Source organism: Lissotriton helveticus, chromosome 7 (genome assembly GCF_964261635.1).
Source record: "Lissotriton helveticus chromosome 7, aLisHel1.1, whole genome shotgun sequence".
Lineage (NCBI taxonomy): Eukaryota > Metazoa > Chordata > Amphibia > Caudata > Salamandridae > Lissotriton > Lissotriton helveticus.
The window spans coordinates 465,755,965-465,768,921 of record NC_136068.1 but is presented as its reverse complement, the minus strand read 5'-3'; the positions used below and the strand labels follow the sequence as shown (position 1 = coordinate 465,768,921).

Genomic DNA, 12,957 nt, shown 5'->3' with positions numbered 1-12,957 from the left:
CCACTATTCCAATTTTTCTGCCTGGTTCTTTTTTTTCTAGAGTCGAATCCATGTTTTCTGCATTTGTCTGGAAAAAAAACCCCTCGTATTGATATACGCACTCTATATGGAAAAACTGAATATGGCGGCCTCTCGCTTCCAAATTTTAGAGAATACTACCATGCATATTTTGCATACTATTTAGACCGATTCAAAAATGTATCCTCAGGCGCGAATGTATTTGTACATTTTTTTTTCAGGTTAATATGTTCTGAAATTCAGATCCCATCTCCCCTTCTTGTACCCAAATCACCAAAATGTGTTCGATATAAGACCCTGAACTGTTTTTTTAAACGACGCAATGCCATGCTTAAAAGATATTTCCTCCCTTTCTTTAATTTATCAACTCCCCTATTTGGTGTTTTTTCTTTTCTAAAGATTAAAATCGATCCTACAATCACTGTGAACTGGGAGCGTGCCGGGTTTAGAACGTTAGCTGATTTAGTGGACAATGGGTCCTAGCTAACTGTTGACGCCATGCAACGTCTGATTCCCAGTAATTTTTTGCTAATTAGGTCATATGTTGAGATCTTTAAAACTCTGACTTTGTTAGATCTAAGTCACATTAGTATCCCGTCACTGTTGTTTGAAGACCTTTTTATAAACGCTTTAACAAAAAAGCCAGGGGAATGGAAAAATTACTTGGCACGGAGTCGGGAGGAGGAGTTGTGCTCTAAAGCAATACGCAAATGGCATATTCAGGAAAACGTAGTGCTTTCTATCGACACATGGAAAACTATTAATAAGTTTAATTTTGGTTCACTATGCGGCGACAACTGGCGTAGAATGTTATTCTTTAGCAAATGGCTTTTGTACTGCACTCCTGCTATTATTGCCAAAATGTATGATAATACGTCGGCAAATTGTTTGAGATGTTTTCAATGTGATCCAGCTAACTGGTCTCATATTATGGCATACTGTCCTAAAATTAAGCCTTTCTGGGATGCAATCGTTGATTTTCTACAAATTTATTACGCAATTCCAATTGCTTGCAACGTAAAATTATTACTGTTTGGTTTTGATTCTGATTGCAAACTCTCCGAATATTTGGCACAATTTGTCTATATTGCAATGGCTGTTGCTAGATCACTTTTATTGCAGAACTGGCGGTCATCACAAGTTCCGGTGGTTCAGGAATGGCTTGACAAAATGAAAAGGGTCAGGAAATGCGAACAATTGTATGCAAAACGAGTTGGGGGGATAAAAAAGTTTGAAAAGATCTGGGGACAAATTTTTGAGTAATCCTATATATATTTATGTTTCCCTACATTAAAAGATGTAGCAGATAAGATTTGGGTAAATACACTGGAATCTATGACTGTCTTGCTTGGCATCTTGCGGAGTTTGAACGAAGAGTGGCGAGGGAGTTAGTAGATTGAAATTATTCATTTTTTTCAGTATGCTCTGTTTTGATACAATTGCATTAATAAAAAGAATATATCAAAAATAACAAAAAATTACCACTGCCTCAAAAGTACCCTATTAACCCGAAAATCAGGACAGTAAGCGCCTGTAGTGGACATATCAACAGCATGATCTTAAATTGGAACAGGCGATATGCAGAAAGGTTTGAATTACATTAGCTCAGGACACAGGAGTTAAAAATATCTTAGTTACATCACACTGCAGATTATGCATCACTTTCCTTTGCACCTGCATTCCAACTAGTGGCTCATCCTCCCCGTCCCCAGGGACATACAGGTCTAAAGAGCAATCAAGGCAGAGCCCGATGTGCTGGTCTGATAGGTCAGTATGGGCAGGATTCTTCAGATTTATTGGCCGTTGTTTCGGTCTGTTGGGTCTGTTTTTACTGTTAAAGTCCTTGAAATTACCATAAACATTGCCTGCAACAAGCAAAAATCCAAGTAGTCTTACATACCTTGCAAACCAGCTTATTCATGGTGTCTTTACAAGTTTAAAACTGCCACAATTTCTAAACGTTTACCTCTTTTTAGCTTTCGGATTCACTATTGGTGCCATATTTGTTTTGGTGTCCAGGTCTATTTTCTGTCCCAGTCCGACCCCGCCTTCCCCCTGAACCCCCATAACATAGGTCAAGTTCTCTAATTCTTACACGCTATTCCCAAATTAAGGATCATTACATCGAAAGACCTGAATTTTATCTCTTATGTGGAAATGAAATTTGATTCAAAATTTGAGATAACCATGTTCCAGTGTGGAAATGCTCATGTTTCTGATGAGGAATCATGCAGAGCAAATCTGTATTGCTGGCTTTAATTTGCTGCCAGTCCCTGAGGCTTTTCTGAGCAAGGATTGAAACATGAACACAACCGAAACGAAACCTGTTGAGAACTGTTTTCTGTTATATATGAGCTTGCAGCTTCTTGCGGTTCATGATACCTGTAGAATTGAATTCGGAAAATGGATGTAGGACAGGTATCGACTATTATTATGATGATGATGATGCATAACTTGACCCCTTAACCCCCTAACAGCTGGGCCTTTACCTCAAACCCCTCACCACCCCACTTTAGCTATTTGAGGTAGTTCACGTTTAGGGCTGTATCACTTTTTATTCCACATAAGATATCCACGCTAAATGTGTGTCCCTTTTTTCAAACATCCTGGGGATTTAAATGTACACATGGTTTGTGAATTGATTTGGAGGAGACAAAGAAAATAGGCAAAACATAGCTACATTTTCTGTTTTTGGGGAAAATAGGAAAAAAGTGCTCTGGATAAGTGTCTGTTTTTTTCTCCTGAAAATGGCATCAATGGTTTGCTTTGCTAAAGTCATCAACATTTTCCTAACTTTCAGGAACATGTAGAGCTGAATAAAGAAAACAAATTTATTACCACAGTTTTGCCATTTTTAACAAACAGGTAGGGCATTTTTCCTATTTTATGTGCTATCAACCTACTTCCAGTTTATGGTGGAATCTAGTGTAAAACCAATGGGCGATCCAGGATCCAGGAAAGCTATAGATTTCTGAAAAGTAGGCACAATTCTGAATTCAAAGAGGGGTTATATGTGTAGATCCTTTAAGTTTTTCTCAAAGAAACTAACTGTTTAAATAAATATTTAAAATGATTAGAAAAAAATAACCATTTGGGACAACATTTTAATCAGTAACTTTTCGTCACGTTGGCTGATTTACAAAGAAAATATATCATTGTGTCTGCTAGACCCTACTGATTGCGGGATATATAGGGTTTGTAGGTTCTACAAGAACCCAAGGTACCCAGATCCAACAAATGAGCTGCACCATACAATGTTTTTTCATTGTTTACCGAGTTTAGACCAATTGATATGGTGACATTGGTAGAGTGAAAAATGAGTATCAAGGAAACCTAAATATTTCTGAAATGGGCATAAGATGAGGAATTTAGGAGCAGTAGTTATTTGTCCATCTCTGAATTTGTGGGTACCTGTTCTAGCATATGATTTAGATGGTCTTTTCAAAATGTCTCTTTCTTACACACTGGCTTACATTTGGAGGGCACAAATGCAGTGAAATGCAATTGGTAATAACAAATGCTATGCTCCCACATGTCGTCTGATAAAAACGATACTTCAATTGTGTGGGTAGGCCTAGTGCTCATGACAGGGAACTGGACAAAACACAACATGAACGCATCACTTTTTTTAAACTCAAAACTGACCTTTTTTCAATGTGGGTAGCTGTGGCCTTAGGACCCTAGCTCAGTGGGCATCTAAGGAAACCTGGCAAACCCATACATTTAAAAAAAACTAGACACCTACAGGAATCCATCCAGTGTGAGATGACTTGTGTGGCTCTCACTAGGTTTTGTTTACCCAGAATCCCTTTAAAACCTCCAACTTTGACTTTTGGAAAATTCTGGAATCTGTGGGAAGCCACAAACTTCCTTCCAGCCAGCATTCCCCTAAGTCTTTTAATAAAAATGGTACTTCACTTGTGTGGGTAGGCCTAGTGCCCACGTCAGGTAAGCCTAAAACACAACAAGATACATCACTTTTTTCCACTCAAAACTGGCCTGTTTTGCAATGTGAGTACCTGTGGATGTTGGGCCCTCAATGATGCTGCGCCTAGGGAAAATCTAGCAAACCTGCAAATTTTTGAAAACTGGACAACTAGGGGAGTCCAGGGTGGTGTGCCTTGCATGGGTCCCACAAGGTTTTCTTACCCACAATGCCCTGTAAACCTCAAACTATGCCTGAAGCACACATTTTCCTTACATTCCTGTGATGGAAACTTCCAGAAGCTGCAGGAGTCCACAACATTCCTACCATTCAGCGTTACCCCACTTGTGCAAATAAAAACATTGCGCCACTGGTGTGGCTGGGCTTAATGCCAGTGACAGGAACATATCAAAACAAGGTCAATGGGAGCCCTTGTGAGGGGACTCCTTACCCTCCCTTGATATGTATTTCCACTAAGAAACAGCTCTGCAAAAGAATGTATTAAATTGATAATTATTTTATGATTGTCTACTAGGAAAAACCTTGTTTCTAGATATTGGAACTTAAAATAAATCTTACATGCCCTCTTGAAAAAACTGCTAGTTTTATAACAGTGACTACTGAAACAAAAAATGTATAACAAAGTCCACCAGTTGTGGATTTTTTTCACTATCTGAGCACCTAATGCATGAATATAGTAATCGAAATCTGAAAGATGACAGGTTTTGGAAAGTGAAGCTATACAGCCATGGGCAGCAATTTTATTAAATTTTAATCAGTTTTTCCAACAAAAAAATGTGTTATAACTTGCATGTTGACTATGAAGGCATGGTTTTTGACGGCCTCTGACTCCATGTGTCATTCATTAATTTGACAAACCTGCTGTAGGTCTATCTCGCTGATACTGAGGTCTAGTTTCTATTCACCAACTGTTATAACTTTTGTTTGTTCTTTAGCGCCTAGCACCAGGATGCTCCCTTGGGAGTGACAGTGCCGCTCTATAAATGCTAGAATAATTCATTCATCATATTATGCAGCAGATGGGGGTTTGATGAAGTGCGGCTTATCCACATTCATGCAAAAAAAGCCATAGACTCAGAATTCCGTTTTTCAAGTGTCATATTTAAAGGTTAAGCTCTTTAAAAGGCATCTCTTTGCTACATGCTGCCACATGTCTGTCTTTGTGCCAATGTCTTGTAATGCTGTCTGATGTAAACTAGATCTCTCAATGTTTTTTAGCCGATTTGCAAGATCACATGAATTGGAATCATGTCATATTCTCCATTTTTATTGTTTAACTTTCATGAGTGTCGCCTTTACCTGTTACTTAACTGCAGTTATCTCTTGGCAGGTACCTGAAGCCTGATGTGGAAAAAAAGTCAAAGCACAAGACATCTGTCAAGAAGAAAACCCTAAACCCGGAGTTCAATGAGGTAAATGGAAATGGAAAGTGATCCTCACATTCTGGTACACCTCAGGGATCATTTCATTGCCACAATCAGTTCATCTAGGTAAAGATCCACTTCACCTATTCCCTACACATCTTCCTAGAGAACACCTCCATCCCGACAACCAGTACATCTCGTCCAAGAACTTCATCATCAACAACATGCACCTCTCTGCGGAGATCTCCATCAGCTCAATCCAGCGCACTTTTCCTATATCCTCTTCATCAGTCATGCCTCATAGTTTACCTCACATCCCCTTTATGTTTAGTTACCTAGGCTGGCCTTGTAAGCGAGATCTTCATAGAACCCACACAAGGCACAATCCAGTCTTCCTTCCGACTCCGGTATATCTCCAGGGCAAGAGAAGGCCTTCCAAATCTTCTTTGGTTAAACGTTGGTGTTGTGGTCAAAAGCAAGGGGAAAGAAGCAAATAAGCTGTAAAGGCTTGTGTGAGATACAGTGTAACCAACGCACCACAACCTTTAACAATGTTCTCAGCCTCACTTGTGCTGTAATAATGAATTCTATATGCGGGTGTGCCATAGCAGACAGATGAGCGGGTCTTCTTTCCTGAGGCGTTGCTGGGTGCTTTCCAAACAAGGTCTACTCATTGTATATTTTGACCTCATGGATTTGCTGGTTACTTGCCTTGCATTTGTGGCAGATTGGCAGTTCCTCTGTGGACATTTTGCTGCCTCAGTCCTGTTGATAATGGTGGCAAAAGAAGCTGAAGCGAGAACCTGCTGTACACCGGAGTGCCCATAGCCAGAGGTCAATGGTGTCCGGCCCAGAAAGAGGAGGAACTGACGTAACGTGGGAATATGGTGTAGGGTTTGCAGGGCTGCTAACTGCCAACAGGGAATGTCTTTTGTCATGTCCTTGGTGGGACCCTGCAGCAGTGAAAGGATTTTATGAAGCTTGCTGGACAGGCCAGCGACTATCTTACTGTGAAAGGAAGCCGGCGAGGGCACATGGATGTCAGCTCATTAGACGTTCTGGGAGAAGAAAATCAGAGACCAGAAAGGAATTGAACCCTGTAAGTAGAGTGACTTGGGCAAAATAAGGAGGTGGTGTTGGCTGAAAGCTATCCTACTTTACAATACAGGGTATTTACAGGTATGTACAAGCCCCTTGCTCCGCTAGTGCATCACTTTGCGTGGTGCACCGGTGGCGCAACCAGCTGCGTGATATTTACAAGGACACGTAAAGCCACCCTGTGTGTTTTTACTTGTGCTAGTAAATATCGCCCCTTTTCACGAAACACTTTACGTGTTAGAGGCATGACATGGGTGTTGCTGTTGGTGTTCCCACGCAACACCCATGTCCACTGATGCATTTCCAGATTTAAGAGCAATTGTAAACCTGGAAATGCGTCAGAATGTGAGGCGCAACAGGAAGAAGTGTTTTCATTTCTCCTTGTTTTTTTCCTTTCAATGCGTTCTGCATTCTACAGCACTCATTGGAAGAGGAAATCAACTCAATTGATTGTTTTTGTGCAGGAAGGGGCACCTTCCTGCACAAAAACAATCTCCCCACGTCGTAGGCATCCTTGCACCATGGTGCAAGTGTGCCTGTACTGGTGCATGGCAGCAGTTTGAGCACCAGCGCAGGGAAAAGCACAGAGATGCAACATATTGTTGTAAATAGGTGCTTCGAAACTAATGCCGCGGGGCGCAGCAAAATGACTTGCGGCACAGCGCAGCGTTAGTTTCTCATAAATAGGGCCCTGAGTGTGCTGGTGTGTTGGCACCCTCCTAAGGGAGTGTGAAGGATATGATGCTAGTCGAAGTGACAAGGGATGTGGGTGCATGAAGGCACTGACTAAAACTCTGGATGAGAGACCCGTGAGGGCTGTGCTGCACTATGCACAGACCTTTGACAGGATTTCCTGAGGATGCGGTTTGACTCCCCACAACAGTTCAAGAAGTACATTTCCATTATGGGACGACCTGCTCATGAGAGTGGTTCTAATTTTCTATAAACTATTTAAAGGCATAGAGTATCTGACGTCGGTTATCAAAGGAATTCACCTTTCTACGTGTGCAGAGCTAATCAGCATCATTCCCTATGACATAGCTCAAGGGGGAATTACAAAAGAGGACCCAATCCGATGCTTATGTATCCTGAAAGAGAACTTCTGACCCTAAATGACTGGTCACTTTATGCACAGCCTTACATAGCTATGCTAGGACTTTACTGCCAACTTGACAAGGTAAGGAAATTTGATTTGTTGATGTGCAATAGTACAAGGTCATTGAGACCTAGAAGATATGAGGAAAGGGAAGAAATTCTGACTGATAGAAAAGGTACCCTGGAGAAGCAGACGCTGTGGGCAGTGCTTAAACATGAGACCTCATCTTCTTCTTGGACAACACCAGATAATTAAAGGTCTAGAAGAAGGAGCTAAGCAGCATGTTATTGGGAGATATGTCAACAACACGACAATATCAGGGATAAGTGATGACTCCATGCCTATGGGAGTTGATCACATACACAGGGCAGGGCCTAATCGAACTGAGCTGGGGCACAGCACAGGGATATTTTAGTAAAGTATAATTATAATAAAGCGAATTAAATGTCCTTGTGTGCTATCATAACATTAGAGAAGTGGTGTTTGAGTGGTTCACATGTGCCTTCCTTCAGGAATGGTAGGCCTCTACTTTATAGCACCAACATGACATAAGGAATAATGGTTGGCTCAAGTCCAAGTCCTCTACAGAACGACTTGGAGACATTGCCTTTACTTACAAAGACAAGACCTGGCATGCAACTTAAAAGGCGACAGCCACATAATCGCTAGACCGTTCTGATCATAAAGGAGAGGCGACTGAGCAAAGCACCTTGCACCAGAAGTTGGACAACACGATCAAGGATGGAAGTAGACACAAGAGGACATTCACATAGTGATAAAAACTGTGAAATGTGCTCATAGATGAACAATTGGTAGTGTGACATCCCTTTTTTCTTGAAGATCTGATGTGAAGAAAAAACTGGTGCACAAGTGGACTCTCAACAAATCTACCAATTTTCCTGAAGTCTCAAAGACATAGCATCTCTCATTCATAGTAGTGTTGTGTCATTATGCATTTGGTAGTGGATCTGACTGTCCAATTTGAGCATGGATCAGGGGTAGTGTAGTTGTTCTTGCCCTGGCCGTAATTCCACGCATCCTCAGAGCCAGAACAGGAGGAAGATCCTTCTCCTACATCACGGCCAAGACCTGGAACAAACTGCCCCTCAGCATCAGATGAACACCCCACACTGCAAGCATTCAGGAAGAGCCTCAAGATCTGGCTCTTCAGATGAGCCGAAACTGCCCAAATCCCCCCCCCTCTCAGCGCCTTGAGACCCTCTCGGGTGAGTAGTGCACTTCACAAATCCCTGATTGATTGATTGAGCCTTTTGTTTGCTTTGTCTTTAACAAGCGAGGCCTTGCATTGGGCATTTCAAAAGGTGATTTTTCAGCCTTTTTATGTTTGCTGGACCAACCGTAATTGTTTAAATTACATGTTGTGATGAGGTTCTTTAAAGGTTTGAAACACATATTCCTTCCCAAATCGTTTGTGGAACCCCAGAGGGAGCTTAACTTGGTCTTAACATTCTGCATGTATGCCTCCTTATAGTTTATTACTGAATCTCCTGACTGAAAAGCGTCTTCCTCATTTCGATCACATAAACTCATCATGTGAGAGAATTGCAGACACTTTCAGTTCGCCCACCCTACACCACCTTCTTTCCAGACAAGTTGGTGCTGAGTAATCGGGGGGGGGCGTCTTGCCTAAAGTTGTGACTCCCTTGCACATTGGGCGATTGATCATGCTACCAGGATCCCCATCATCACTTGAAACAGGAGGAGATTTCTATTGATTGGACCCCAAAAGGTATTTAATATATTTGATATCAATCCTACAAAGGATGATCAAGTGGATGTCCATATTTTTGTGGAGTTTTATAGCACAAAGAAAGGGAAGGCTGTCCAGAAGATGATCCTGCATCAAGATCTGCTACACACTGGCCAAGAAACAACATCAAACAGGTCAGAAAACACATTTCAGGAAGGCCATTGGTGCTACAAATACATTGGCACGAGGTGTAACTGTTCTTGAAATCTGCCAAGTTACACTGTGGGTTTAAGTGCATACGTTCACAAAACACTTCAGCCTTGACAGTCATGTCTGGTGGAAGGGACACTTCATTCATTTGATTCAGCAAGACTTTTTGATTTGAGCTCACTCCACAGACCCACCGCTTTTGGAAGGTACTGCTTTAGCATCTATCTATTTAGATGAGGATCAAGTTACTTACCTTTAGTAATGTCCATTCTGATGGATACTTTGCCTAGCTGCAGCGTCTTCACTGCTCTTCCAACGCCCTGTTCTGTGGAGTGGTCTTCTTTTATCATCAAAAAAGGCTCCAAGTTAGCATTGCCAACAATTGTTCACACTCTGCGTTTGAGGTCAAGGAAAGGGAAAGAGACAAGATAAGCCAGCATGCAGCGGTAACAATAAAGGGGGAGACTTAATTCTATGTAGAACCTGGCTGACTGGCAGCTGGTAGTCAAATAAGCCCTTTAAATGGACCCAAGTAAAATAATTTACCAGCAATATGCGAACAAACAGTATTCAGTCTCCCAGAAAACTTACAACTAGTAACTGCAGCTCACAAATCCAGCAAGACTGTAGCCACCTCAATAGGTTAGGACCAGGCATCTTACTGAATGTCACTTATTCAAAGGAAAAATAAATTGAAGAAAGTTGTTCTGGTAAAACATTCCAGTTGCGCATGTTTAATCTGAATTCTCTACAACACTTACATTTACCAAGATTTCTAGTGCATTTGTGATGAATTTCTTTTATGGCAATACTAATTCAAATCTATATTATTCAGATCAGTTAGATCCCATATTGTGCCTTCCTTTCCCATGTGCTCTTTTTAGGGAAGCCAACCAGACAGTACAGCTATGGTGTTTGCTAAATGCCTCTTGAGGACATTACGAAACCTTACCTGGAAATGCATTCTGCCCATTGCTTACCACTGGCTTCATGATTTGTAACTCACAAATGCTTGCTTTCTATTTCCTGCCATTATTTGTTTTAGGCTATTATGCTTGAATTAGTCCCTCTTGTGGAGCATAGCCTGTTTACAACTGCTCCTTGTTCTCTTCCCGGAGTGCTGCTTCTATAAACATGTTACTGCAAACAAATGATGGACGGAATGCTGACAATGCAAACATTCTCCCCCAGTCAAAAGATCTGGGTTAAATCCATTGTTATTTTGCCCACTACGCCACCCCAGTTTGGACCCAGCCATATGCAAATCAGTCTTGACACTGTGCCCCATGGGAACAGTCCAGAACGAACGTCCATGCCAGGTCCTCCCTGAACCGGAAATAAGCATCCTGGGACCGGTTTTAGGGTATGTCACCCTTCATCAGCCAGGCTAGCTTGAATCCAGTGGCACAGTGAACAGTGAGCAAGGGACCCACGTCAGGGCATACCCATCCCACTTAGGGCGAAAAGTGTTACAGCAAACAAATGACGGACGGAATGCTGACAATGCAAAGATTTTCCCCCAGTCAAAATATCTGGGTTAAATCCATCGTTCTTTTGCCCACTTCACCACCCCAGTATGGACCCAGCCATATGCAAATCAGTCTTGACCCTGTGTCTTATGGGAACAGTCCAGACCAAACTGCCAACCAGCTCCTCCCTGGACCGGAAACAAGCATCCTGGGACCGGTTTCAGGGTATGTCTGCCTTCTTCAGCCAGAATTGGCTTCCTTCTGCTCCCCGTCTGCCCCAACCTGAAAGGGCCACCCATTCCCTCTTCTGCCACCCACTGCCAGTCTATAAAGTAGAGATGAACTATGAGAGGCATTTGTTGACATTGAACTAGGAGGTCCCAGTCACCACACCCTAATCTTAGTAGTACCACCAAAGACCTCTCTGGCTCCCCTCGTAGATTCACCCCTCTACCAGATCCCCCTACATATCCATTAACTCTCACCCAACCATTTGACCTAGTGGCGCACCTTGATGATGGCTGTGGCCTACTGGAATCATTATCATGCCACGTCATGTTCCGCCCAAACTTACCACATCTTGTGCCACGTTAACTTTATCCTGAATGTCCTAGAGAGCCTATGCCTGCGCCCCCTGACATACGTGTCCTCTGCCGAGAACCCGTTACAAGAAGGGGGGTTGAACCCATAAAGTCACGGGGACCTGGGTGCTGAGTGGTACATATAAGAGGGGTCCCCGTAAAAGAGGAGAGTGTATTGTGGACAACATACACTAGAATTATATCAAAAATTATATAAACAAATACAAAACTTATTGCGATTGGTAATTTTATTTATTACCAATGCTCAGTGATTGCCGATTGACAAAAGTTAATCACATCAATTCATAGATAGTAAAGCCCCAAGGGAGGAAAGGAGGGAAGTGGTGCTCTGGGAGGTGTTAGATTAAGAAAAAGTGACACAGTATCAAAAAGGTAACCAATGTAATACCAATTAGCAAACACAGGTCAGAACATTTATAATACAAAAGCCAAATTAAAGGCAAACTACAAGTTTGTTCATAAAAATGAAATTCGACGGTCACATCTAATTATTAGATAAGTCGGGGGTGTGCCGGAATTTCAACAGGGAAAAAAGTCGACGTTTCGACCCCTAACGGTAGGCCAATTGTAGTCCTTTCACGGGGTCTTCATCAGGACGTCACAAAGGGAGAAGGGACCATGGGGCGGTTCATGGAGTACGGCCCAGCCGGGCTCTGTACATGGAGAGACGTGCCACGCTGACCGTCGTGGTCAGTCTAATGAAGTGGAAACCTATAGGTCGATAATTGTTCTAAACGTCTGGGGTCCAAGAAAATTTGAAGAACGCGGCAGAGACAAATTCTGGTTGTGAAGTAATTCTCATAAAAACAGGGCAAAAACCGCAATCTACTTAAAGACGTATTGGCAGCATCAGTCGCCGATGCACGCTGGGGGTGAATATATAATCCCCCTCAAAGCGGGAAATGGTTTTTCGGTCCGTTTTAATATGAGATGAACGGACAAAACGGGCAGCCAGCGTCTGCACGATTCTTCACTTAAACTCCGCCGTGGCAGCAGCGCGGAGTTTTGGGGCGGGGCCAACCGATGTCCCGGGAGTGAGTAGTCCCCCTCAGATCGGGAGTTCGTTTTAAGTCTATTTCGATTCTATTTATCACGAGGATGCAGCCAGCGTCTGCTCAGATTCTTTCCAAGAAACTCCGTGACAGCAACGCGGAGTTTGGCCCCGCCCCCAAACTCCGCGTTGCTGTCACGGAGTTTCTTGGAAAGAATCTGAGCAGACGCTGGCTGCATCCTCGTGATAAATAGAATCGAAATAGTCTTAAAACGAACTCCCGATCTGAGGGGGACTACTCACTCCCGGGACATCGGTTGGCCCCGCCCCAAAACTCCGCGCTGCTGCCACGGCGGAGTTTAAGTGAAGAATCGTGCAGACGCTGGCTGCCCGTTTTGTCCGTTCATCTCATATTAAAACGGACCGAAAAACCATTTCCCGCTTTGAGGGGG

The 12,957-nt window shown here is 42.7% G+C and overlaps 1 protein-coding gene across 1 annotated transcript in view; it reads left to right on the top strand.

The window, feature by feature from the left end:
- Positions 1–12,957, top strand: part of DOC2A (double C2 domain alpha) — a 1,310,014-nt gene that overhangs the window by 1,287,970 nt on the left and 9,087 nt on the right. The window contains exon 9 of the mRNA XM_078650546.1: positions 5,295–5,376. Within this exon, the coding sequence (XP_078506672.1) occupies positions 5,295–5,376 (82 nt within the window). The remainder of the gene's footprint in view (positions 1–5,294; positions 5,377–12,957) is intronic.